This window comes from Natator depressus, chromosome 9, assembly GCF_965152275.1.
Source record: "Natator depressus isolate rNatDep1 chromosome 9, rNatDep2.hap1, whole genome shotgun sequence".
In the NCBI taxonomy this organism is placed as follows: Eukaryota; Metazoa; Chordata; order Testudines; family Cheloniidae; genus Natator; species Natator depressus.
In genome coordinates, this window is record NC_134242.1 from 17,945,990 (window position 1) to 17,973,639 (window position 27,650).

The 27,650-nt window shown below is 39.9% G+C and overlaps 2 protein-coding genes across 5 annotated transcripts in view; one reads left to right on the top strand and one right to left on the bottom strand.

Annotated features, from left to right (window-relative positions):
• Positions 1 to 13,831, bottom strand: part of SERPINI1 (serpin family I member 1) — a 78,534-nt gene extending 64,703 nt beyond the window's left edge. The window contains exon 1 of the mRNA XM_074963610.1: positions 13,684 to 13,831. The gene's annotated coding sequence lies outside the window, so the exon portion shown is untranslated. The remainder of the gene's footprint in view (positions 1 to 13,683) is intronic.
• Positions 13,832 to 13,984: 153 nt separating this feature from the next.
• PDCD10 (programmed cell death 10) overlaps positions 13,985 to 27,650 on the top strand; it is a 29,262-nt gene continuing 15,596 nt past the window's right edge. For all 4 annotated transcript variants that reach the window (XM_074963611.1, XM_074963613.1, XM_074963612.1 and 1 more), the window contains exons 1-3: positions 13,985 to 14,142; positions 21,826 to 22,039; positions 26,516 to 26,569. In XM_074963611.1, the coding sequence (XP_074819712.1) occupies positions 21,944 to 22,039; positions 26,516 to 26,569 (150 nt within the window). In that variant the 5' untranslated portion in view covers positions 13,985 to 14,142; positions 21,826 to 21,943. The remainder of the gene's footprint in view (positions 14,143 to 21,825; positions 22,040 to 26,515; positions 26,570 to 27,650) is intronic.

A 27,650-nucleotide genomic window follows, 5' to 3' on the forward strand; every position in this document is an offset into this window, starting at 1 on the left:
CATTAAGTAATCATTTACTATATTAGAACAAAAAACATAAAAAGGCTAAATACAGTATAAGTTTAATTTTTTACACATTGAGTATTAGTGTTTTGTACCTGACTGATCACTGCTTATTACCGTACTATGTTAATGCTATCCATTTTCCAAATACAATATTTATCATATGCAAATTAACCTTTGCCTTTTAATAAACTTATTCATGATTTCTAATTTTATTTCTAACCAAAGCAACGTGCATCATCCATTAAATGTATCAAAAGAGGAACAGGTTAAATTAACTTGAAATACACAGTTTCAGAGTAGGATATGTATTTATTCCCTCCAACACCTATTTCCTTTATTCAAAGAAAGAGTTAGGAGAAGTTTACTTAAATAAAATTGCTCCCTTTCAGCTGTTTAACCTCAAGCATATCTGGTTCAGAGCTTACAGCCCAATGCTACCCAATGCATAAAGCATTCTAAAATAAATAAATGAATTATAAAATGCGCCAGCAAGAGAAATAAATTATTTCCCTGAACATTTTCATAGCTTGCAAGAAGACACAATTACTGTAACTGGTCTTGTAAGTTAATGATTCACAGTGATGGATTATTCATGCACGCCAGCCAGCTGAACATTATACTTTGACCCTAGCGGGGGTGGGGTGGGGTGGGGGGGAGTGCAACAGGTCTTAATTATGCTTTGTACAAGCCGAGAGACAGTCAAACTTCGATGATAAAGTGTTTCAACCTGGACAAATTTTAAAAAAATAGGATTAGTAGCAATTTAAGAGTAAAAGTATTCATTGGTCTCCATAATCGCAAATAGGTGAAACAGCCTCTTACAACAAGAGCACATTGCCTCAAGAGATCTCCCTAAAACAGCCCTAAATTGTTGTTTTAGAAATACACATTTTGTTGGGTGACTTGACTTCACACTTACTCTACTCAAGCACGGAAAACTGATTTAAATTCCATGTGAGCATGTCTGTCTTATGTTGTTTCCATAACTTCACAAAAAGCTTAAAATGATGGAACAATTTCTTGCTTCCAGAGCACATCAAGCTAATTTGCTTAGACTTAGCAATTCCACTCAACACCATGAATTTCTGTATGAGCGAAACAACCAGCCAACATTTCAGTCTCTTGTGCTTATTTTCCAAGTAAAAATAAAAAGAACAGTTTATTTCCTTCTGGAATTCTGATGTTCTCCTATAGCGTCTCCATTTCCCGCTACATTTACAGGTGCGAAAGATACTTACTTTTTGCATTATTTTGATCGGAACTGTGGAAAGCATTGTTTGTACTGACACAAATCTAGGTTGTTCAGTAATACCTACTTCATTTTGGGTACAACAATGTTATTTCAAGCCATTACACTCAAAGTTCCTAAATGTTTTACAAAATATTTGTTTAAAATTGGTGGTAAGAAAAACTAGTTTATTATAGTTTATGAGAGAACCTAATATAAATAGTGTTTCTAGTAGATTACCACTGGGAGGGGAGTGGGAAAAAAAAAGTCACTGCATTTGATGAGTATTATGGCCATCTAATAAATTATGGTTTATGAGTTTTATCCTCACAACACCCTTATGAGGTAGGTAAGTAGGTGGGGAAACTCAGGCATAGAGTAGATTATATGACTTTCCCAAGGTCACAAAGAAAGTGTGTAGCTAAGCTAGGAACTGAACTCAAGTCTTCTGGGTCCCAGTTCAGGGCCCTAGCCTCTAGATTTTTCTTCTTTGTGCTACTAGGGGGCAATGCTGGAGCCTGAAATGATCCCCGAAACCAAGATGCCTATTTGCTTGCTTGCTTTTCCCCTGCCACACATAGGTACCAAACACTGAGGCCACTCTGTGGGCCCTCACTCCCTTTTGAAGTTATTATACTCATAACTACCCTAAAGTCTCCTGCTGCCTTTGTTTTCTTGAATAAGATACCAGCTACAGTTCAATTTATTTTCTTATTAACTTTCACTAGATGTATCACCATATGTTTCCTAACACTGTAAATCTATGGGCTAGCTTTCTGTAAACAGCAGATCTACGCTTGAAAAGTTGCAGTAGCAAAATGAAGATGCTAATATGACGATGGGAGAGCTTCCACTGGCAGCACAGTTATTCCACCCCCGCGAGAGGCAGTAGCTATGTCGACAGGAGAAGGCCTCCCATTGATGTAGCACTGCCTACACCGGGGGTTATTTGGCAAATCTAAGTGGCACACTTATATTTATGTATGTTTATAGTGTAGACCTGGCCTAATTTACTGCAGAATACTTTGCTAGTAGATCCTCCAGTTTCAGGGCCTATCTTCACAGGCTGATCAACAGTGGATAACATTATAACCAAGAGAAAAGTGTCTGCCATGTAATATGATTCCCCCCCATCCCCGGCCCCGACATGTTCACACAGTTCCTTGGTGTCATCTAGGTCAGGAGAAAAACAACTAAGAGCAGAATTAAATGGTCAATTTTCATCATGGCAGAAGGTAAAAGTGGGGTGCCTCAAGGTTCTGTAGTAGGTCCAGTGTTATTATACACACAAACATATATACTATATATAAAATGTAATTATTGATGATGGAAAGTGGGGAGGTAAGTAGACAAGAAGCAAAATTAGTAGATGACACAAAGCTATACAGGTTATTTGGGACCACAAAGGAGTCTAAGGAATTTCAGAAACACCTAAACATGCCAGATGAATGGACAACATGGTACTAAATGAAGTTCAATGTCATTAAATGCAAAGTTCTGAACACTGGACGGAAAAATGTAAACTACTCATACACTTTACAAGATTCTAAATCAGGGATCAGCAACCTTTGGCATGAGGCCCGCCAGGGTAAGGCCCCTGGCGGCCAGCACAAGCCCCCTGGCGGCCAGCACATCCCTCAGCTCGCGCCACTTCCCGCAGCCCCCATTGGCCTGGAGCTGTGGAGTTGGCACTTGGGGTGGTGCCTATGCTGCGAACAGGGGCAACATGCAGAGCCCTCCTGCCCACCCTTGCGCCGAGGAACCAGAGGGACATGGCGGCCACTTCTGGGAGCTGTGCTGAGCCGGCCGCTGGGGCCAGCTGGACTTTTAATGGTCCGGTCAGCTGTGCTGTGCTGGTGCTGACTGGAGCTGCCAGGAGCCCTTTTTGACCAGGTGTTCCGGTCGAAGACTGGATGCCTGGCAACCCTACAGTAGCACAAGTTCTAACACCTTCTCTTTGCTAAGGCAGAACTTGTATTTAATTAATTTAATTAATTAATTAATTAATTAATTTAATTAATTTAATTTAATTTAAATTAATTTAATTAATTTAATTAATTTGTATTTAATTAACAAAATTTCATCCGGCTCTAGCTACTCTTTAAAAGCAGATTGTATCTCCCAGCAGTTTATTTGCCTTCACTGTATTTCTATTTATTGTTTGTAAGATCTCCTTAGAAGCCTCTTACTCCCATTGATTTTTTCCTCCTTGTCCACTTGGCAAACTTTGATGTTTTCCCCACTCTTACCTTTTGAATGAACCAGAAAGTAAGACGACAATAAACTACTATATGTACAGTAAAGTGAATTGGGATTTTTCTACATCATCTATCACAGGACTTCTCAGGTGGATAGCAAAGAATATCTTGGTTTTATATGTAGCTGATCATTTTGGTAGACTACTATGAATCTCATTTAGAACAAAGTGATCTCATGTTGAAGATTTGCTATTATAGTAAGTTGATCAGCCGGCCTTGGGTTTTGATTGATTAATATTTATAAATAGTAGAAGGACTAAGAGAGGGTGCTTTTTATCTGGAAGACTGAATATATCTGAGGAAAAGAAAAAATATGAACTGCTTCAGTGATCTTAAATTGCTATGTGAAGTACACAACAATTAAATGCTCCAATAACTGCTTTAATGTGGACAGAGGGGGAAAAGCACTCTAGAAGAATAGATCTATTAAGCCAATTAAAAATATATAAGTTGTAGTTAGATATATAAAAATACAACTAAAGTCTTCACTGGATAAACTGGGGTAGGAAGCATCACCATAAAATCTTCAGACATGGAAACAGATGTTGTTGGAAGATGCAATTTTTGCTATTGTGCTGAGAAATGTGACAGATGTGTAGATGCCTTTGGTAACTGTGAGACAGCAAGCAATTCATACTGGGCATCTTCAGATTAATGTATCTAAATCACCCTTAGACTTAAAGGAGGCCATGTTCAGTGAAGAAATAGTAAACAAAGAACTGGTGCAAAGATGAAGGGCCAAATTCTGCTTTTCTTACATGAAGTATTACCTCACTCCTTGCTTCCAATGGTACTTACTTATGGAACTGGGTTCTACACCACATGAGTACAAGTGCCAGGATTTGACCCTCCTGGGCAAATGTGGGGAGCAAGTTAATTACTGCTAAGGCAGCTTAAGTCATCTTGCATTGATGAATACAAAACAATAAAAGGGAAATAAACTACAGGGAGATACGCTTTTTAAAAGCGGATTGTAGAGCTCAATTTTGATAAATGAAAAGTAATGCATATTGGAAAACATAATCCCAACTACACATATAAAATGATGGGGTCTAAATTAGCTGTTACCACTCAAGAAAGATCTTGGAGTCATTGTGGATAGTTCTCTGAAAATATCTACTCAATATGCAGTGGCAGTCAAAAAAGGGAACAGAATTAAGAAAGGGATAGATAATAAGACAGAAAATACCATGGTACACCCACATCTTGAATACTGCGTGCAGATGTGGTCGCCCCATCTCAAAAAAAAAGAAAAAGATATATTGGAATTAGAAAAGGTTCAGAAAAGGGCAACAAATATGTTTAGGGGTATGGAATGGCTTCCATATGAGGAGAGATTAATAAGACTGGGACTTTTCAGCTTGGAAAAGAGACACAGGGAATATGATTGAGGTCTATAAAATCATGCCTGGTGTGGAGAAAGTAAATAAGGAAGTGTTATTTACTCCTTCTCATAATACAAGAACTAGAGGTCACCAAATGAAGTTAATAGGCAGCAGGTGTAAAACAAACAAGGAAGTATTTCTTCACACAACGCAGAGTCAGTCTGTGGAACTCTTTGCCAGAGGATGTTGTGAAGGCCAAGACTGTAACAGGGTTCAAAAAAGAACTAGATAAGTTCATGGAGGATAGGTCCATCAATGGCTATTAACCAGGATGAGCAGGGATGGTGTCCATAGCCTCTGTTGGCCAGAAACCAGGAATGGGCGACAGGGGATGGATCACTTGATGATTACCTGCTCTGTTCATTCCCTCTGGGGCACCTGGTATTGGCCACTGTCGGAAGACAGGATACTGGGCTAGATGGACCTTTGGTCTGTCCCAGTAGAGTTGATCTTAAATTGTTATGAAGTGGTGGTGCACAAGCCAATGCACCATGATGAATTCAGTCCCCTTTGTCAAGGTTGCTGAAGCAAAACAACTCTAAGTCCATTTAATGGCAAGTCAATGGGAGTTTAAATGTTTTCCTGTCAGATACGGCAACACAAAAGTTGTGTACATGGATTAAATCCATGGAAGGAAAGGGGATAATGTGAAAGGACTAAGGAAACTGAAGTCCCTCTCAAGCATTCTTGTCAAGGTTAAACCCAGTGAGGGAGAATTCACACTTTTATATCTAAGGAACCCTACTTCACATACGGGACTGTATTGTGAGTATTTGCGGTCCAGTCTGGTTAAGTGCCAAGATCTTCCTGGAAGGAACTGAGTGCCCTTTGTGTTTATCAAGTTCATGAAGAGTTGAGAGATGTCAGCAACTCACAGGGAATTCTTAGCACTTTATACTATTAGGCTCTTGTTCAGTGAATGCCCAGCATAACTATTACATTTAAATGAACAACTGCATGAGTAAAGTATAGCACCACAACAGACCTGTATTTCTCTCTCTCCCCCCAAGTTATAGTTAGCATTTTAGTATTTGCATAAAATAACTAAAATATGGCTATATTGTTTACCTTTCTTCGAGCTTGAATTCTAATCAACATAGAATACCATTCCTTTGGAGAGAATTTGTCTTAAAAATGGAATATAGTAGGTCAATAACCTTTTGACAAAAAAAATATATGTTGTATTTAATGCATTAACTTTCCAAGAATCACTGATACAAAATGAAAAAAACATTTCCCCCCCGCCCTTTGAAAGACAATCTGTCTGACCGCTTTGCAATCTTGCAATGATCGATACAGATCAAGAGCATCAAAATGGAAATCTTAAATTCAGTTTTCATTCTATTAATATAGCTATATTCTGCAGCTATATTCATTTATTCATATAAATTTATGAAATAAAGATCTATGGACATATGACATGACACTTGAAATTTTAATTACTTCACAAAGGTAGTCATCATACATACTTGCATAAGTCTGATAGTGAAGAATCATTCCAAGAGCATTTTGAAAACAGAGAATATAGCTATTTTAGAGCCCTGTGATGACAGGAATGGCCACTCTGTCAAGTACCATGACTGGGTATTTTTCAACACTGAATGACAAGACAATTTTTGGCACAAGTGGCTGTACTTTGATTTTATCTGTGATGAAATGAGTGACAGGATGTGGAGTATAATATAAGTGTGTGTGTGTGTGTGTGTGTGTGTGTGTGTGTGTGTGTGTGAGAGACAGACATTTTCACTCCAATCCACCAAAAGCAGAATGACGCTTTTGCTTTTGAAGCACTGCAATGTAATGTAGCTTTATGGTTTTGAGCACTGCTGAGTAAAATCATTGGAGGACAAGTTGTATGGGCTGTCTTATTATCTGGATATCCCCCCCCCCCCCCAACAAAAAAACGTGTTATCCGAGTCAGACACCATAACATAAATTTCCTACAGGTATTGTAATTCAACCCACTTGCATTGCTGTATATGGTTAATGCTCGAGAGATTCTTTTTGGACACCTCCATCCCAAAAAAAAAATCTACATAACTGTCTCCACACCTTGTCTGTGATAACTGTAACGTGCATATGTGCATGCATGCATGCATGCGCGCGCACACACAGTATAGAAGGAGCTAAATAAACTCCTTCATGCAACTTGCTCTGTTATCTCTGCCATTTCATATGTGTCATTTCCTTTTCACTGGGCCTAAAAGTTTTTACTGCTGGCATTACTATAGGAGTCCAAGCAACAACAGCTGAACATAAATTTGTTTTGTTTGTTTTTTTAAATACCTAGGAAGTTACATAAACAAACAAAAAGCTATGTTGAAAGAAATGTGTTAAGGTCGCCAAGTCAAGCACTCAAGAGTTAGGAAGTGCTAAAATTAAGTTCCCCTATGGTACCTTAATTCTGTCCTCTTGAGCGCATGCAATACGATACAATCTTTAATTACATGATCACATACTACTTTTTCCACAGGACCCCTCGCTCATACAGTGCATAGGAGGCACTGTGCAGTGTTCCAGGAAAGAGGTAGCTGTTTAGTATTGCTTTCACCATGTAAAGCAGAGGTTGGCAAACTACAGCCCGCTGGACCCTCCTGCCCAGCCCCTGAGCTCCTGGCCCAGGAGGCTATCAGCTCACCTTGCCGTCAGTGCAATGCTCTGGGCAGTGGGGCTGCAGAGCCCTGGCTGCTTATCCTGGTGCTCTGGGTGGTGCGGCTGTAGCGCCGCCAGCCACTGGTGCTCCAGGCAGTGCGGTAAGGGGACAGGGAGCAGGTGGGGTTGGACAGGGGAGTTTGTAGTGGTGGTCAGGGGGCAGTGGTGTGGATAGGAGTCAGGGCAGTCAGAGTGCAGGGAACAGTGGGGTTGAATGGGGGCAGCGGTCGGGTGAGAAGTCAAGACGGGGAGGTTGGACGGGGTGGCAGTCGGGGGCCGTTCTAGGGACTGTCAGGGGACAGGGAGCGGGGGGGGGGGGTGCTGTCAGGGAACGGGGGGGGGGTTGGATGGGGGCCAGGCCACGCCAGGCTGTTTGGGGAGGCTCAACCTCCCCTAACTGGCCCTCTGTACAATTTCAGAAACCCGATGTGGCCCTCAGGCCAAAAAGTTTGCCCGCCCCTGATGTAAAGTAATACAAGAATTCTCAGATATAACAACGTTTCATTTAAAGTTTTTTTTACATTTTCCGTTTTTCATATAAAGAAAAGTTAAAAAGAGTCACCACTGATCACTGCTGATGACAGGAATATACATATGCAACCAGATACACAAACAAAAATTATATTATTTACACATATATAAAATATGAAAATTCATAGTGTATAAGTTCTGTTGAGTTTATTTGGATATGCAAAGTACCAGATACCAGTACAGGTGTGTGAATATTTAAGGCAAGATTTTAAAAAAACAGGTGCCTAATGTTAGGCTCTAAGTCCATATTTAGGCATCTGTTTTTGGTAAGCTCTTAAGCACGGGCTCTGCACCTTGAGGAGAAACTGTACAAGGTCATGCACAAAGTACATTTCACCCATAAATGTGCTGTTACAAAGTTAATGGAACAAAGTATGTCACCTATGAAATACATGGATTATCAAATGCTCTTTTCTACAGCAAGTTTTTCAAATATGCCAGAGACATTTCTTTGCCGGTGAGGAGTAATTCCCTAGCAAATTTGAAATTTTAACATGACACTTTATTCACGTGTGAACAAAATGTTTGAAAAGCTAAGGGTAACAGTTTCCACATCAGGATCAATCAGAAGTGGCTAAATAGAATATTGGCAAGCTACCTCCAGCCCCCAAAATAAAATTCAGCTTTGGCTAAAAATAAGCACAAGACATTCAGGTAATTTTCAATGAGCTATTAAGGGCCTGTAAATAAAGGCTTATTATAAGTGCCTTCTCAATAACAAGATCACTAGCACAATGCTATAATGAGTAGCCATAGGTTTAGTTGTACCTGAGATATGCAGTAAGAGGGCCAAACCCTGAAGAGTGATGGTCTCCAACAGAAAGTGAAGAGGCTCAACACTTCAAAGGAGGCGGTATACAGCCACTTTCATGCAAGAGCTGACATCAAAGTCAGAAATCCTGCAGCTAACAGGTTGCTCTAGGAAAGTAATACTCTCACTGTGTAGTATTTTGACTGTAGTCATTGGACCAAGAAGGGACATGGGATCTACTGTGAGTAAATGGGGCTGGAAAATATACCACTTGTGCATTACCAAGTATTCCCCATATATGAAAAGTGAATGATTTACTCACATATATTAAAATGGACCACAGGATGAAACAGGCTTAACCTCAAGAGATAAGGTTTACATAAAGGATGGATGGCCTACCTCTGCCAGATTTTCTGTGTCACCCGAGACAAATCACTTACCTGCCCTGTGTAGTACTGCAGATAATATATACTTACCTACCTGTGTGTGAGGCACTCAAAAATTGCAAATAACTTTGAAATACACCCCCAGATTATAATTCAGAACTAGCATACCCATAAAAGTATATAAATTGGAATGCACGACACATTTAGCCAAAATTTCTATGACTAAAACATCTGCTCTAACCACTGTTCCCACTGGAGAGGAAAACATTCCCTCCTTCATTATCGCTCAACAATTACACAAACAAGCCTTTCCCTTACTGATACAAGTTAAAAATCTATATGAAATTGATCTGATTTAATCCTTGATAATGGTTTACATAAATGTATTTAAAAAACCTGGATATCTATCTTCTCTATAAATTGATAATGCACACTCAAAGATATTTCCTTAGATGATCAAAGACTCAGTTATGAACATCAGGTTAGAATTAAGCTCAAAAGTACAAGGTAGGATACAAAACATACCATATCCCTTAAACCATTGTTTATATAAAAAAATTGGGGTTTCCTGTCCTTCTCCCACAGTTACATAAAACATTCCAAGACCGTGCTCTTGATATACTTAGCTACTTAGTTGTGATAAAGGGCAGATCTTAAATATCTAAACCTTAAATATCCAGATTAACCAGAAAAGATACTGTCAACATTAATAACTCTAGGTTTCAGAGTAGCAGCCGTGTTAGTCTCTATTCACAAAAAGAAAAAAGAAGGAGTACTTGTGGCACCTTAGAGACTAACCAATTTATCTGAGCATAAGCTGTAGCTCACGGAAGCTTATGCTCAAATAAATTGATTAATCTCTAAGGTGCCACAAGTACTTCTTTTCTTTTTATTAATAACTCTATTTTCCTCTCCTTTGTCAATGTACCTCCACTGACTTCAAGGGAAATATTTCTGATTTAATTCAGAATGATAGGAGAATCAGTTTTTAAGTAATCCCCTCACTACCACCACCCTTATTTTACATGGAGATTTGTGACTTTACCCAAATCTTCACGTAAATGTTTTTGGTGGGATTTTTTTTAAAGCAATATTTTTACTGCATCTTGAGATTGTTTTGTAAGCCTGATTTTCTTCACATCATTTTCATTTTAGCTAATGTCATTAAGATTAAAAGAGTAAAAAAATTACTGTTAACATTAATGATACTTGCTGAACTCTCATTTGCAGTTTACTGAGCTTTTAAACTTTTCATCATGACTAAAATATCCTTTAGAGGTCGTTGGTAGGAATATTTTCTACACTGGCAAGGTGAGGTAAAGACACCATATTTTGTCTCCATATTTCCCCCATGGAGCAAGGTGAAGTGGGGGAGGGAAATCATACGTAGAACCCTGCATGGATACAAAATTTGTATCCACATTGGATTCGCAATCCATGGATGTAAAGTTCACTGATAGCTGCAGATTTGCAGGGCTCTTGATATAAAATTTGGATCTGCATCCATGCACAATCCGCAAAAATGTTCCGCAGAGATAAAGCGGATATTCGCAGATTTGCAGGGCTTTAATCATACGGCTGTCACTCACCTGAGGCCAATCTGAATGTAGCTTGTTCAACCATTTATCTATAATCCCCGCTCCCCCCCCCGCCCCAGCCCATGTTGGAAAGAAATAGTGGAAATAGCTGTGCCTTAGTCAGACGTGTAACAGCACTAAGTGGTTTTGCCTATCTATGACCTATACCAGGGTTCTCAAACTTCATTGCACTGTGACCCCTTTCTGACAACAAAAAGTACTACACAACATCCCCCCAGGAGGGGGGATGGAAGACTGAGCCCGCCTGAGCCCACCACTCCAGGTGGGGAGGCTCGGCCCATTGTTCCAGGCAGCAGGGGCTGTAACCTAAGCTCTGCTGCCCAGGGCTGAAGCTCTCTGGCTTTGGCCCCCATTAAAACAGGGTCACGACCCACTTTGGGGTCCCAACCCACAGTTTGAGAACCACTGGCCTATATTATAAAAGAGGCCTAAAGAGATCATAAGACTTGCTTTATAACAAGGCAATCATCTATAGTTGCTTTTCAAAAAGCTCCCAACTCCCCCTCATGATCCACAAAACCACAACAGACAGCAGTTTTGAAAAAACCAGGAAGCGATAAGAGAATGGAAAACGTATTACTCTCTGACTATAGACTCTCGTTTTGGAAAGTCAAATCTGTGGTTAAATAATTTGAGGGAAGAGAACCAGATATTTAACAGAATATTCTGTTCTATGAATTTTTAAACAAAAGAGAGTGCACTACTACACAGCTTCATTTAAAAACATACTTAGTTTAATTTCCTTGTGCATGCGCTCATATGAGAGAGAGAGAGACACAGACTCACACCCCCATCCACCCCTTGATTTATTTTATGGACTTTTCAAAAGCGAAAAAAAAAACCTTTCCCAAACAGTAGTTTCATTTTCCATAGGACTTACAGACATAAGCCTACAATTATTAAAACAAAAATATTTGGGATGCCAAACAAAGTTAAAAGCTATTAATGATATTAATATTTTTGTACACTACACAAATTCTAGATCTACCCCACCAATAGAGACGGATGTGCATGAGTTGGTGTTCGATGGATTGCACAAAGATAGATTAAAAATAATAAAAAGCAGGGTAGAATGAGGGGAATAGTGTTTGTTTGTTTTGAAATGGAGCATAACATTCAGATGTCATCTTGGGTATTCTGGCTTTCTTTATGCATTAAGCTATCGGGACCTAAGAGGTGATGGATGGTTTCATGGTGTGTTGCTGTCCCAAATATTTGAGATCTCTGTTCCCACACTGCAAAGCTAGGGACCTTAAATGTATGCATGGCTTTCCACAGACAGTCTCTTTCTGTTACCAAAAGTTATAACCAATGGTTGATAGGTTTAACTATCATTTACCGATTCAGTCAGTTGCTGGCACTCTTCCTACACATCTCCTGTTATATGAATTGTTTACATCTTTATCACACTATACAGTATTCTTAAAAAAACTCTTTTTACATGAGGCAACAAATTTAAGAAAACTGAATTTTTTAAATTTTTAAAGCCAATTTTTAAAAACGCATTTCTTGATTTTCATATGCTAATTAAAGTTCTAAAGCTTTTCTGTAAGAGTTGCTCTTAGCAACTCACATATGTTACCATTGTTTAAACAGGGAAATGCAAGGACTTAAAACAGTGATATTATTTTGACCTTTACAGAACTGTTCATTTAAAGATTTCAAAGTGCTTTACATAATCATCATCATTATTTATTATTATAGTATCTTCATTTTTATTCATAATAAAAGGGGTTAGAAATAAAACTTAGTTCTTGCATTTTTTTTTAAACCTTGGGATAATTATTGTATTAGAAGGCTGGTAAATATACACTGCCAGAGATTGCTATTCATTTTACTGAGGTGTCAAGAGGTGTGTGAGACTTTGAGTGAGGGAGATTTCAAATTTGGTGTGTTGCATGTTTAGTGAGCCACAAAATGCAAAAATTTTATGTTGTAAAAAGAAAGGCACTTTAAAATATGTTCAAATTGAAAAAGTTTTTCTCCAAATAGGGGACACTTACGAGTTATACACACACACACACACACATATATATATACACACACACACACAAATAGCTACCCGTTTTAAATACCCTACTTCTACACTCATTCTGAATTAACTGAAAGACTTGTAATTAATTTTTTGGAATTATTTTTCAGTTTTAAGAACTTCTTAAATCTTCAGAGTTCTCAATATTATTTCCTCCAGCAAAGCTAAAACACCCTGAATTGCATCAACAAACACCAGATGTTGGACCCAGTTTACAGCGAGTCATTGACAAAGTCGTAAGGCAAGTACAACGAAGCCAGGACTCAGATTTACAAATCTATAACGGATGTGGAAATAGCCTCTGTCAAAACAAACACTGGGGCGTGGAGAGAAACAACATTTTAATAAAACAGAAGATTAAAAAAATGCAATGGGTGGGCTGGGGTGGGGACAAACATACCACTGCACTAGGTCACACCCACACCCAGATTCAGGGATTTATTTCACGGGGCTTGGGGCTCCGCGAAACTGAGGGAGGTTTCTCAATAACTGAGAAGTGAGCTAGGTTTAAACAGGTTTCAGAGTAACAGCCGTGTTAGTCTGTATTCGTAAAAAGAAAAAAGAAAAGGAGTACTTGTGGCACCTTAGAGACTAACCAGTTTATTTGAGCATGGTGCCACAAGTACTCCTTTTCTAGGTTTAAACGACTCACACGCATTGCAATATACAGGTGTGCAGCAACAGTCAGAGGGAGACTTTCGAACGGATCCCAAACAATGACTGCCAAGTCCACGGACATGCAAACCTCTGCCATGCATGAAACAGGGCGGGGGGCAGCTACGAAATGATTTCCTAGGGCGGGGAGCCCCCCACGCACCCAGGCTGCCCGCACCGCGAGGTACCTGACGGCGCTTACCTCCCCTGGAGCGCTCCTGCAGCCGATGCGGACGCCCCCCCGCCGCAGCTCCGCTAGACTGGGGCTACTCCCGGGGCTGGAGCTGCCGCGAGCATAGAGACCGCCTCAGGAATCGTTTCTGAGGCGTCCGCCGACGCCGGCAGACTCTCACCCCCGCCCCGCCCCGCCCCGCCCCTCTCGGGGCCACGCCCCCTCCTCCAGACCGACACTCCGATTGGGTTAGCTCTGCCCCCGCTCCTCCTCCAACTCTTCCCGCTCCGCCCCCTCGCATTGCTTGGCGGGAGTTGTAGTTGTTTGGAACGGCACTACAGGTCCCAGGGGCCCATGCGGCTGCGGGCTGGTTCCGGACAACGCCTGGTGTGTGGTAACCGCAGGGGACGCTTCCTTCTCTGCAGGCACTTCCGGCACGACAGCGGAGTCCACTCAAGAGCGTTAAAGTCCCCGAGGAGGGTGGGGGAGGTAAGGTACCGAGCTGTGTGTGCCCCCTTTTCGGAGGGTGAGGAGGAAGCGCTCGGCTCCCACGGGCCGGGCAGGGCCACTAGTGTGTTTTCCTAGGGCCTGGTGATTCCCTCGCGGCTACGCTGCGTTAGGGGCGTAGGACGCTTTGGAGAATCCGGGCCCCGGCTGAGGGCCTCGCTCAGAGGAGCTGTGGGTCTCCGGTGGGGCGGGGGCGGTATCTGAGGCCTGGCAGTTCGGGAGCCGCTGTGAGGGAGGGGCTGGTAATGCCCTAAGATGGGGAAGGGGTCTGGGATCCTAGGGGTGGGGGCGGGCATCTCCCCACCCCGGCTAACAGCAGCAGGCTGAGGGGGTCAGCCGGCGGCGGGCAGGTGTGCAGCCAGACCCGGGCCCGGAGGGGCTGCCCTTCGGCCCTATCGCAAGGCTTCACCCCTGCCCGCCCTCTGCGTGCCGGAGGCCAAGGGGCTAGTGATTCTGTGTGGCTCTTTCCCCTCTCCCCACATTTTGAGACCTCTTTAAGGGGGCCCGATTTTCGGATTTATTAGTTTCTGAATGGCAAGTTGGGCACCCTCCCTCACTTGTGAAAATCTTGGCCTGCATGTGTATCTTGTGTGTCCTTGGCATGTAATATTTTAAAAAGGGGCTTTGGTTTGATTTACAAATGTAGGTTTTATAAAATATTTACAAACTCGAATGATGGGAGTCGTTCATAACTTCCTTTTGCTAGTCTTTGTAACTCCAATCTTGCAGTAGTGTGCATCAGAAACAGAAGGTGAAATGGACCTATTTGTTGTCCAAGTTGAATAAAATGCAAAAAGTAAACAGCGTAAATGCTGATGTGTTTTTCCAGTTTAATAATTGAAGAGCAACTTACGGAAAACTTAAAACACATAGTTTGTAACTTGGCTGTCCCTTTAAACAGTACATCTGACTGTCAAGGCTGGTTGACTTCCCTCCTCCAGCCTAACAGTATCAGGGCCAAGGCTCTGTTTCATCCCTATCCCAGGAAATAAGCTCACCTGAAGAAGAGCAGTGTGCAGCTTAAAAACTTGTCTCTCTCACCAGCCGAAGGTGGTCCAATAAAAGATATCAGAGGAGTAGCTGTGATAGTCTGTATCCACAAAAACAATGAGGAGTCCGGTGGCACCTTAAAGACTAACAAATTTATTTTGACATAAGCATGGCACCTGAAGAAGTGGGTTATGCCCAAATAAATTTGTTAGTCTTTAAGGTGCCACTGGACTCCTCTTTTCAATAAAAGATAACCACCTTGTCACAGCCTCACAATATCAATTTACTTGGTGGGTTGTGGTATCATTGAGGTTAGTTTTACATTCTGGTTTCTAAAATATATGCTACATTTTAATTTCTAGAAGCATCTGATTAAATCACAGGGATAGGAACAATAACTTTATGTTCAAATTCCTGAGACTGCATAGGGGGAGAGAACTTGATAAAGAAACTGATGCGTGCTGTTACTTTCACCATGGTCATTGCTGTGGTTGCATTGCATCCATGCCAATAATTTGTTGCTTGACTAAATGGTGGTGGTGTGATCTTTGCTAATTCTTTTAGGTTTTGTAATCATTTTAATTTGGCTAGGTACAAAAATTGGAGCCCAATTTAAGATGCCTTTCTTGTGTAAGTGATAGGTAGAGATATATTAAAAATGGGCTATATGTTTATCTGCCTTTTGACTGTCTGAGGTGCTAATCTCACATTGAAGTTCACTATTTCAAAATAATGTGTTGAGATGGCAGTGAATTGCAAAACTGATGAGATTCAAAACAGTTTTAATGAAGCTGACTGGTAGACTTTCATGTTTTCTGTAAATTTTTCCAGAGTAGCAGCCATGTTAGTCTGTATCCGTAAAAAGAAAAGGAGTACTTGTGGCACCATAGAGACTAACAAATTTATTAGAGCATAAGCTTTCGTAAGCTACAGCTCAGAAGTGAGCTGTAGCTCATGAAAGCTTATGCTCTAATAAATTTTTTGGTCTCTAAGGTGCCACAAGTACTCCTTTTTTTTTGTAAATTGTTCACACAACTTCTTAAATGGTGGCACTCAGCCACATTCATAACAGTGAAGTGTACCTAATTTACAATATGCACTTGCATTTTTATCACAAGTAAACCCAATTATAATTATAATTGTCTATATGTTTTCTATATAAATATAACATTTTTAGGTTGTAAAATACCTGATTTATTTTTTTTTGTTGGTTTTGCCATACACATACAACTTTTTTTGGAATAGCTTATTGCCATACAGTTTCTCAAGTGTAGCCTCTGCTTAGGTGGCTCTTTATTTTTGGAACTTTTTTGGGCAAGCCCATTTTGAAACTTTAATGGGGTATTATTTCACTTTCTGATAACATTTTTTTAGTATCCTGATAAATGAAACTGCTTGGTGTGTGAGGCAGGGGAGACCAGAATCTATACAAATGAGTGCATGTTCCTTTTTTATTTTATTTTTGCCCAGTTAGACTTGTAAAGTTTTAGTTACAGTGGTTTAACTTTTATTGATCTCATCATGTTTATAATGTAAATCAGTGGTCCAGTAAATGTAACAATATTTGCTCTACATAAACTAAATTTTCATTCTTTAAAATAAAAGATCCTTCAAAAGTGAACGGATCATCAGGTTTGTCACAATTTTTCCTAAAATAAACAAACAAAAAAAATTGTTTAGTATAGTCGTTTATATTTTGGTTAATCATTTAGAAACTTAAATATAGTTAAGTTACTCATAAATTTGGAACATGATTAAAACAAACCACATTTTACTATTTTTCATCAAATCACAAACATTGCCACCTGTCTTCACTTGGTGACTGGATTAAGCCCTTCCTGTTAGGAAGTTTCTGATTACTCTGCGGATAAAAATAGATAAGAGCCAAACTGCCTGATTCCATGAATACAGGATAGGATCTAGTCAGGACAAATGCTAATTTTTTTTTCTATTGAGTTTAGGCCGGTTACAATTTGTTAGTCTCTAAGGTGCCACAAGAACTCTTTTTCTTTTTGCGAATACAGACTAACACGGCTGCTACTCTGAAACTAGGGTTGTTGGGGGTTCATTGTTCCTCAGCGTGGCCTTTTTTGAACCCTTATCTTTTTTCTGTCTAGAGAAAGTGAGGAAGAACTTGCTGCAGATTAGCAGTGCTTCCCATAGTCAGGATAGGATGGTGTCTTCTCTGAGGAAATTGTTATGCAGCCTCTGCTCAAGAAACCAACACTTGACACTGGGAATCTGCTAAATTATTGTCTGATGTCTAATCTTCCATTTTTGGAAAATATTATAGGGAAGGTTGTGCGGAGACCATGCTGAGTACCTAGATACCTCAGATGATCTTGACTTGAGACTGTACTGGTGGTATTGGGAGACCTCTTGCTGGTGATAGATGAAGATTTGTCTGCATGCTGATTAATACGTGCTGCTTTTTGATATAGTTGATCATGAGGAGTTGATGGGATATAGCCTCATGTTTTCTGCATTTTTCTAAAAAGTGATGTCAGGCAACTGCTTTTCCATACCCCAGGGTGCTGTCATGTAGAATTCCACAGGGTTCTAACCTATCTTCCCACTTGGGAAGATTATTGAGGCGGTGTTTTTAGTACGCTAATGACATACAGCTCGAAACTTCTGCTGCTTAGCCTAATGTTTGGAGCATGGATGGAAATAAGCTGCTGAAGTTCAATCAGGGTAAGACAAAGGCAATGCTGGTAATTTGAGGGAAGCAGCCAGAAGACAATTAAAAATGATCATGTCTCTCTTATTGAGGATTAGTATATTCTGTTTGTAGATCTTGCAAACTGGAGTTGATGGTAACAGTGTTTAGGAAGACATTTCCCCCCCTTTTTTGCATAGTTATGAGATGGACCATTTTGTTTGGATTGCTACTGCAATCCATGCCTTTGTCACTTTAAGGTTATAGAGATGCACTGTACGCTGTCAACTGGCAGGATGCAGCAATCTGCAACTTAAGTGGTGTACCTTGTATGGGACACATGACATCAGTGCTTCGTGATATGCACTGAATTCTTGGTTTTCAGGTGGAGTTTAAGGTGTTGGTTTAGTGCTTGCGTTGAAGCTCTTCTGTATAAAGGAGTAGGAGCTTGGACAGACATTTTTTTATGAGGGGCTCAGCATTGGAGCATGCCTTTTTTCCCCCCTTCCCTTTAGGCCTGCAGTCTGAATAACCTGATTTGGTTAATCTTCAAGGTATGCTGTAATGCCTCTCTAATTATCCAGGATTTTGGGGTGGGAGCAGCACAATAAAGGCAGCTTTTTGCAATGGTATTGTTAGGACTTGGTTTTTATTGTAGTAGTAGGCTATTTTCCTGGTTTTGGAGTAAGGATAACCTGCTGATTTTACTTCTGACTTGACTGTATGTTTAATTTTTGGCAAATTCACCTACGGATTAGAATAGGTGTGTTTGTATAGATGTCTGTGTGCTTATATAAGTGAGCTGTAGCTCACGAAAGTTTATGCTCAAATAAATTTGTTAGTCTCTAAGGTGCCACAAGTACTCCTTTTCTTTTTATGTATAATAAGACTATATAGTAAGGTCCTCCGGGGAGGCAATGTTCTAAGTTTTTTGTAAATTCAAATAAAAAAGAACCTGAACTCTGTTGGAAATCTAGAATTTCCATGAGCTTCATGGTACCTGTGCTTATAACTGAAGTGGGTTCCCAAGGTGTGCCAGAGATTTCGCATCCTACCTCATTTCCATTATTATGAGCCATAGACCACTACCACCACCACGTATACTAAATGCATTGTCCTGTGAATCCTCTACCACAGGGGTTCTCAAACTTCATTGCACTGTGACCCACTTCTGGGGTCATGTAGTAATTTCTGTTATCGGGATCAATGCCTGAGCCTGTCCAAGCCTCTGGTTGGGGGAGCCAAAGTCAAAGGGGGGCCTGTAACCCCAGCCCCACTGCCCAGGGCGGAAGCCCTCAGACTTCGGCTTTGGCCCTGGGCCCCAGCAAGTCTAAGCCAGCCCTGGCAACCCCATTAAAACCCACTTTGGGGTCCTGACCCACAGTTTGAAAACTGCTGCTCTACCATACTGGTTCAGAGATACAGCATTCCTTCAGCCCACCTTCCTGCTATGGGCCATAGATGATAACATTACATCTTATTTTTCATATATAGTTGAGTCAATACACTTCCTCCTCCACCACCATGTTATGAGCTGGAGGGCCAACTTCAGCTAAACTCCTTGGAGCAGAGACAATATCCTATGTTTTTGCAGTGCCAGGTGTGCACTTAGCTCTCTAATGATCTTAGCCAGAATAGGAAGTCTGAACATCTCTACCCTAGGTTTTGTACTGGCTGTCATTACCATTCTAAATACTTGTCCTTTTAGATTGGCATAGGTAGTCCCTAAGTGACTTCTTAGATTCTTTGGCTGTTTGGGTAATAGGAAGCTCTACTTGGGGTAGGTTTTTATTTTATTTTAGGGAGGCTGGGATTATTTGTTTAAATGTAATTGTGGAAAAGCTTCTATCAAGAAAGTCTTGCAGCATATCCTGAATATGGTCACTGTCTGGGTTAGTCTAATATCCTCTGGAAGTTTGTTCCTCAGCTAAATCCCCTCAACTGGGAGTGCCTTATCTCCTGTTCACCTGCTTGATTCTGTGCTTTGTGATCTGCATTGTAACTGAGGAATGCAGCTGTCTTGGTTGTTCATGAACACAGAGAGAGTCTCTACTGTAGCTGAGATCTGCTCCATTAACAACTTTAAAAGTTAGAATCAAGTCCTTGAACTAGCAGCAGAAGCAGATTGAGTCAGTGGAGGGACTGGAATACAGGCTTGAATGCACACTGGTTTAATCCTTGGAGGAGGCAGACATCTGGAGTCTTTGTACTGTTTTCACATTCAGCCTCTGGAAAATGCACTGTATGTATCCTGTTCATCCTCTACATATGTGTTGAGAGTCCCTTTTCTTTAGATTTAACTGAGGTCCTCCTTTACCCCATACACTCTATATGTATTGGCTACACGGCACACACTACACTTAAGCCTGAGCATGCATTCTTCATGCAAAAAAGCCAGTGATGAGCTGGTTTCAATGCAGACTGCTTGTCAACCTTCCTTGTGTCTCAGGCAGTGTACAACTGCCAGCTTGTGCTTGCCGTTTCCCTCAGATCGGTCACTAAGGCCACCTCTACACTACAGAGTTTTGTTGCCCACAGCTGTGTTGGTCAGGGGTGTGAAAAAAACCTCATCTCCTAGCCAACACAGTTATATTGGCAAAACCCCTGGTGTAGAGACAGCTATGCTGACAGAAGAGATTCAATACCTTTTAAGATGATATCCCTCCTAAAAATAATAGTTATTTAGTATAAAATGTTGCATGATCCTGCATTAACAAGATTTTATAACACAAAAGTAAGGCATGCAAAGTTAGGTGATAAAGGAGGTATGCAATGCTTCTGTAATGAATAGCATTTGAGATTCTTACTGTCGTTCTGTGGTCAAGCTTTCCCGTTGGAATATTAAGATATATATACAGCTTCGAAAACTTTGTTATATCAACACCATATTCTAAAACTGTTAACATGCAGCCCAAATTAACTTTAAAATAGGGGTTATCATGGTTGATAGAAACCAGAACATGAGACAAAGGGACAGATGAGTAAGAAAAATGGACTGATCTGTTGACCTATAATAAGACAATTAAGTCCCTTATTAAATTCTATATTTAAAAAACCCTTAATATTTGTTACGGGTTTGATGTTTGAATAAAACACCCTTTCACAGATAAATCCTCAAGTTGGAGTAATATGGTACAGGTATTTACCTCTGTCATGTGGGTTTCTCATGAACCAGATAATGTAGAGGTATGAGTATTTCCCTTTCAATACAGTGCTCATATGCAGATCTCTTCAAGTTAGATGGGTTGGATAGGGTGGAGAACTTCTAAGTACCAGATTCAGTTACTGGAACAACTATTTTCCATTGAGCTAACATAGTTGCTGACACACCCTGAGTAGGAACAAGACATAAGATTTCTGTTTGTTTAAAGGCAAGATGTGATATCGAGGACTGAGCTAGCAGGAAAAAAGCCTGCAGTGATGATTGATTGTATCTTGTAATGGGTGATTATTAGGATTATATTGAAGAAAATGAAACTAGATACATAAGTGTATAGATTAAAATTTGATTGTATGTTTGTATTTCTGTTTATAGTAATTGTGCATCTGTAAATATATATTGCCATTTCAGGTCTATAGTACATATCACTTTAAAAGTGTGCATTTTACATATGTGAATTATATTGTCTTTAGAAATCTTACGTTTCTGCTCACTAGTGGTGGTGAGAGCTTCCAATGTGAATCCTATAAGGAAAGAATCAATTCATTCTCCTTTTCCATACTTTTTTCAAGAAAAGTTGTGTTTGACAACTTGAGATAAAGCTGTAGCCTTTCCAGTAGTGCCTTGCTTATCAAAACAAATTCTTGCATGGGCTACAGTGACTTAAAATTTTGGAACTTCATTAAGTAGAAATCCCATTCACTGAGGGATTCTTTTCTTGTGAACGTAATGTGTTTTTTCTCTAATTATCATGCGGTACTACATCTGCTACTTGAAACCTTTTGTAGGAACGTTTCATCTGAAAATTGTGGTAGTAGTTCAGTGTTTATAATATGTATTTTCTCCTCCCTCCCAGGGCAATTTATTTTTCAAGTCCTTTAAGTACTCTTGCACGACGAGGAAAAAGAAGAAACAGTTCAGTGAATGAGGAGTCTTTGCTTTTATAGCATTTTTCTTGAGAAGTGGATCTTTGAATGAGGATGACAATGGAAGAGATGAAGAATGAAGCAGAGACCACTTCTATGGTTTCCATGCCACTCTATGCTGTTATGTATCCTGTTTTTAATGAGGTAAGCTGTTTTCTCCCTGTTCATAGTGTAATACTCTGTTCTGACTTGGAGGTACCTGAAACCAAAAGGCAAGTGACACACTAATTAATACATGCTGTTCGCCTTGATATGCAAGGATGTCCTACCGAGCCCTCAAGTCCAACATCTACCATACATTCTTTTTTTATATTTCTTCATCCTCCTTATCCTTGAAAGCCATCAGCAACCTTTAACATAATCTTCAACAATTTAAGTTTTTTCTTTTTTGCCCCGATCTTTTCCTTAACTCTCTGGTTTTGCAGAGAGAAGGAGGACCTTGAGAGAGAGATGTCAGGCTGCAAGTATAAAAAATGTAAACTTAAAGTAGCAGTAGATTTCTCCCCTCCCCCTCCAATTTTAGAAGTGAAAAAAGAGTAGAATGCAGCCTGTCTCTGTAAAGTAAGGCCTATTTTAGAGAATACTGTTCCATTGGGAAAATTATTTCAATGCCCCAGTTTGTGACTTGGGGAGTAAAGATGGGATTTAATAGCAAAATATAATTTTAAAGAAAAAGAAAATGATCTCCTGGTGCTAGAAATTAATGCATTTTGTGGTACGCGAAGCAAAGCTGAACACCTAAATGGTTTGATTACTGTTTATAAAGTTAGATTTTTTGCTATGTTAAAGTGGTGGAACCTGAAACAGATAATGGTAATCAGTTTCATTACTGATCACTGTAGTGCATCACTGATCTTTTAATCGGAGTACAATTTTAAAACTCTGTGTGTAAAATGGTTGATGAACAGATCCTTTCCTGTAAGATCAGAATAGAAACAGCAGGTAATTCATGGGTGTCAAGGTTCCTCCCCCACTCTGAACTCTAGGGTACAGATGTGGGGACCTGCATGAAAAACCTCCTAAGCTTATCTTTACCAGCTTAGGTCAAAACTTCCCCAAGGTACAAAATATTCCACCCTTTTGTCCTTGGATTGGCCGCTACCACCACCAAACAAATACTGGTTACTGGGGAAGAGCTGTTTGGACACGTCTTTCCCCCCAAAATACTTCCCAAAACCTTGCACCCCACTTCCTGGACAAGGTTTGGTAAAAAGCCTCACCAATTTGCCAAGGTGACTACAGACCCAAACCCTTGGATCTGAGAACAATGAAAAAGCATTCAGTTTTCTTACAAAAAGACTTTTAATAGAAATAGAAGTAAATAGAAATAAAAAAAAATCCCCCCTGTAAAGTCAGGATGGTAGATACCTTACAGGGTAATTAGATTCAAAACATAGAGAACCCCTCTAGGCAAAAACCTTAAGTTACAAAAAAGATACACAGACAGAAATAGTTATTCTATTCAGCACAATTCTTTTCTCAGCCATTTAAAGAAATCATAATCTAACACGTACCTAGCTAGATTACTTACTAAAAGTTCTAAGGCTTCATTCCTGGTCTATCCCCGGCAAAGACAAAATATAGACAGACACACATACCCTTTGTTTCTCTCCCTCCTACCAGGTTTTGAAAGTATCTTGTCTCCTCATTGGTCATTTTGGTCAGGTGCCAGCGAGGTTACCTTTAGCTTCTTAACCCTTTATAGGTGAGAGGAGATTTCCTCTGGCCAGGAGGGATTTTAAAGGGGTTTACCCTTCCCTTTATATTTATGACAATGGGTCACTTCAATTGTTTCATATTCAAGACGTGCCTTAAGATCACTGTATTGACAGCAAAGGTTATCTGCAAATGTTGTATAGGTGGGAAATTTAAATCTGAATACAGGGCTAATCCAGAAATGTGGTAAAATGAGTGCTGAATTATCAAAGTTGGACATACTTTTTAGTCCATCAGTAACTAGGCAGGGTATTAAACAGCAACTATTAAAGTTAAAAACATTAACTTCTGTAGAACCAGAAAAATTCCATTCAAGAGTACTAAAGGAATTGGCCAAAGAGCTCTTTGAATAATTAATGTCGATTTTTAATGGATCTTGAATCATTAACTTTATTCCAGTTCTCTATAACTTCCCTAAAGTCATAACGATATTTTAAAAGGTTAAATGGCATTCCTGGGTTACAAGGCCAGTTAGGAAGACATTGATCCCAGGCACAATCATAGGCTGATATGGGACAATCAGTGAAGAAATAAAGGGTAGTAGCATAAATAATGCCAATCCACATGGTTTATGGAAAAGCGGTCTTGTTGGATAAACTTCGTATTTATTGATGTGATCACAAATGTGGTTGATAATGTACTTTCCCTTCTTTGACTTAGTTCCATGTGGTATTCTGGTTTTTTTTTTCCCTTAAGAAAAAGAAGCACCATTCAAAATTAGTGGAGCCCAAATTCAGTAGATTGAAAATTGGTTAAGTGCTAGATCACAAAAAGTAACTACATGGGGAATTGTCATCTCAGGGGTATGGTGTTTCTAGTGGAGTCCTGCAGTGGTCTGTTTTGAATTATTACTAATTAGTATCTTTATTGATGAACTAGAAGAAAAGATAAAATCATTACTGGTGAAATTTTCAGGTGACACAAAAATTGGAGTGATAAATGAGATAGAAACAGATCAGTTATATGGACTGACCTGGATCACTTGGAAAGGTGGGCCTATTTGAACATTTGTTTTAATACATCCCAATGCAAGGTCATACATTTAAGAACATAGGTCTTACAGGATGGGAGACTATCCTAGAATGTAGCCACACTGAAAAGAACTTAGTGGTCATGGTAGACAACAGTTGAATGAGTTCCCAGTGTGTTACTGTAGCTAAGAGGATGAATGTGATCCTTGAAGGCTTAAGGAGGGGCATGGCAAGTAGAAATAGGGATGTGATATAACCTCTGTACATGCTATTAGTGTGACTTGCTGGAATACTGTGTCCAATTCTGGAGTCCACACTTGAAAAAGGATGTCGAAAAATTGGGAAGGGTTCAGAAGAAAGCTACAAGGAAGATTTGAGAGCTCAAAAGCATGCCTTATAATGAGGCTTAATATGTTCAGCCTTCTTAATTTATCCAAGGTTATGAAGTGACATGAACAAGGTCTATAAATGCCTACAGAAGAAGAGATCCATTAGTAGAAGAAGCCCTTTAAACTAGCAGAAACAGGCATGATGAGATCCAATGGTTGGACTCTGAAGCTAGATATATTCAAACTAAAAATAAGAAGCACATTTTTAACTTTGAGGCTAATTAATTTTTTGTAACAATTTACCTAGGGAATGCGATGGATTCTCCATCACTTGAAGTCTTAAATCAAAATTGGATATCTTTTTAAGGTATGCTGTAGCTCAAACAGAAGATACAAGTGTGATGCAGAAGCTATTGGGTGAATTCTTTGGGCGTATCTTATGTAGGAGGTCAGACAAGATTATCATAATGCTCTCTGTTGGCCTCAAAATCTGTGAAAGCAGATGATGTTGCAACAGTTAAACTGGCTAAAATGTAAAACTGGTGAGTGTATGTATTGGGTGACTCTATGGTCTCAATTAATGGTAAGGCTTATCTTGTTGAGGGAATAGTGATCCCAGGAGAATGTTAACACTGGTAGAAATAAATATAGACAACATGCATGCACAAATTGAAACTTAGAAAAAACAAACAACAAAAAACTTGTTACTGGCATGAGTAATTTGAGCTTAGTTCTTTTTTGCTGCCCCTGAAAGTTCTAGTTTGAATAAGATGAAAAGTACTAACATTTTCCTTGGCATAGTTTACCCTAGAAGATTAAGTATTATGCATATTCCTGCTACTGCATGATACACTTAGTAGTCTTCATGCCTATGCTGAATTTTGTCAATCCTTTGTGATAATTGTTCACAATTCAAAATGAATTTTTACACTCTGCAAGTTCCTAAGACAGCAATATGTGCTAATACTTAATTTTAGTTAAATAACAATATGCAACTCAGTTTTCCTGATATGATGTATCCCATTATCTTCCCAGAATGGACCAGATTCAGCTTAGGTGATGTCCTTGAGGTTGGCAGGGAACTTGCTTTATACAAAGTGAATATTTTATTTTTATAAAGGCCCAGTTAAAACATTTTAAAACATAATTTTAATCTAAAATGTAACTTTCTATATTGTAAGATTAATGTTAATTCTGAGTTGTGACATCTTTTCCCCAATCTGGACCATGTCTCTTCCTGCAAATACTGGAAATAGTTTAGACTTGTTCATGGGGCTCTGGGTTTTGGTCAACCTCCTTCTGTCTTTGGGTCAAGTTCTCTGACTTCAGGAGCACACAGTGGAGAATCAACACTCCTGCCTTATCCATGAGCATGACAGTTTTTAAAGCTTATTTTGGGACAACAGTGAGCAAAATCTTCCCTTCTTAGTGGTCGGATTTCCAAGTCTCTGTCCCACAACTGAGACCACCAACTGCGTGCTTCTTGTTTGTTCTGGCCTTCCCCATTATGGCAGAAAAGGCCAAACAGAGGCTCAGAGGTAACTACTGACTTTTCCTGATTTGATGAACTTCATGTTACTAATGATTCTAAACTTTCATTGCAGCTAGAGCGAGTAAACCTATCTGCAGCTCAGACCCTGAGAGCAGCTTTTATTAAGGTGAGAAACTAATAAAGAAAGATTAAAAGTTGTCTCTCACTCAAAAACGCTATAAATAAATGTTTGTAGCACAGTTTAAAATGTGTTTTCAGCTTTATTGCTCTATTTTCCCTTTGTGCCATCTTGTTTTAGAAGCAATATTTGGTAAGAATCAAATGGTCTACAAGGAGAGTACCCAGCTTCACTTCTTTGGAAAGACTAATGGATTGGTCTGTCTCAAACTTGTATGATTGGTTTTAAAAGCTTGTGCTATTCTGGACTGGACTGATGGGGGAGATGGAGTTATTTTGTGTCATTGCTAAATGTACTCATATTAAGCACCTTTGATGTTAAAAAAAACCTTAGTAGAGGATACTTATAAAAATTATCATTAGTATAGACTTACTGACAACTGCTACTTCACGTACAGTAGGAGATGGGTGGATTGTAGGTTCTGAACACTCTGCTCATTGCTTAAGACAGACAAACTCTATCTCCAGTAAATCATTTCAGTGGAAATTCTGCAAGGATCCTCTTGAGTTTTTATTCTACTGTGTATGTGATTCTCTTCTGCCCCCAGCCTCCTTCTCTTCCTCCTCCCCCTCCCCCTCCCCCCCCCCCATGGCAGGAGGTAAACTGGCTTTAGGCTAGTTAATTTTACTGCTTTTGTAGATTATACAGATGAAATCTTGCCTGGAATTAAGATGGGAAAACAATGTTGAAACTTAAAACAAATTTCTTCTGCAGTAGGCGTGAGATTCTGTGCTGTGCCTCTAAGGGTATGTTTGCACTACACACTAAGCCTGGGCTCTCACTCAAGCCCCACTTCTGCCCACACCCAAATCAGTCTGACTTGGGTCAGCAAGCACTCGTGACCAGAGCCCTAGAAACCTGCTAGGACAGAGGTGGGCAAACTTTTTGGCCTGAGGGCCACATCTGGGTATGGAAATTGTATGGTGAGCCATGAATGCTCACAAAATTGGGAGTGCGGGCTCTGGGGTGGGGCCAGAAATTAGGAGTTCAGGGTGCTGGAGAGGGCTAAGGGCTGGGGTAGGGGCGTTGGGGTGCGGGAGGGTGTGAGGGCTCCGTCTGGAGGTGTGGG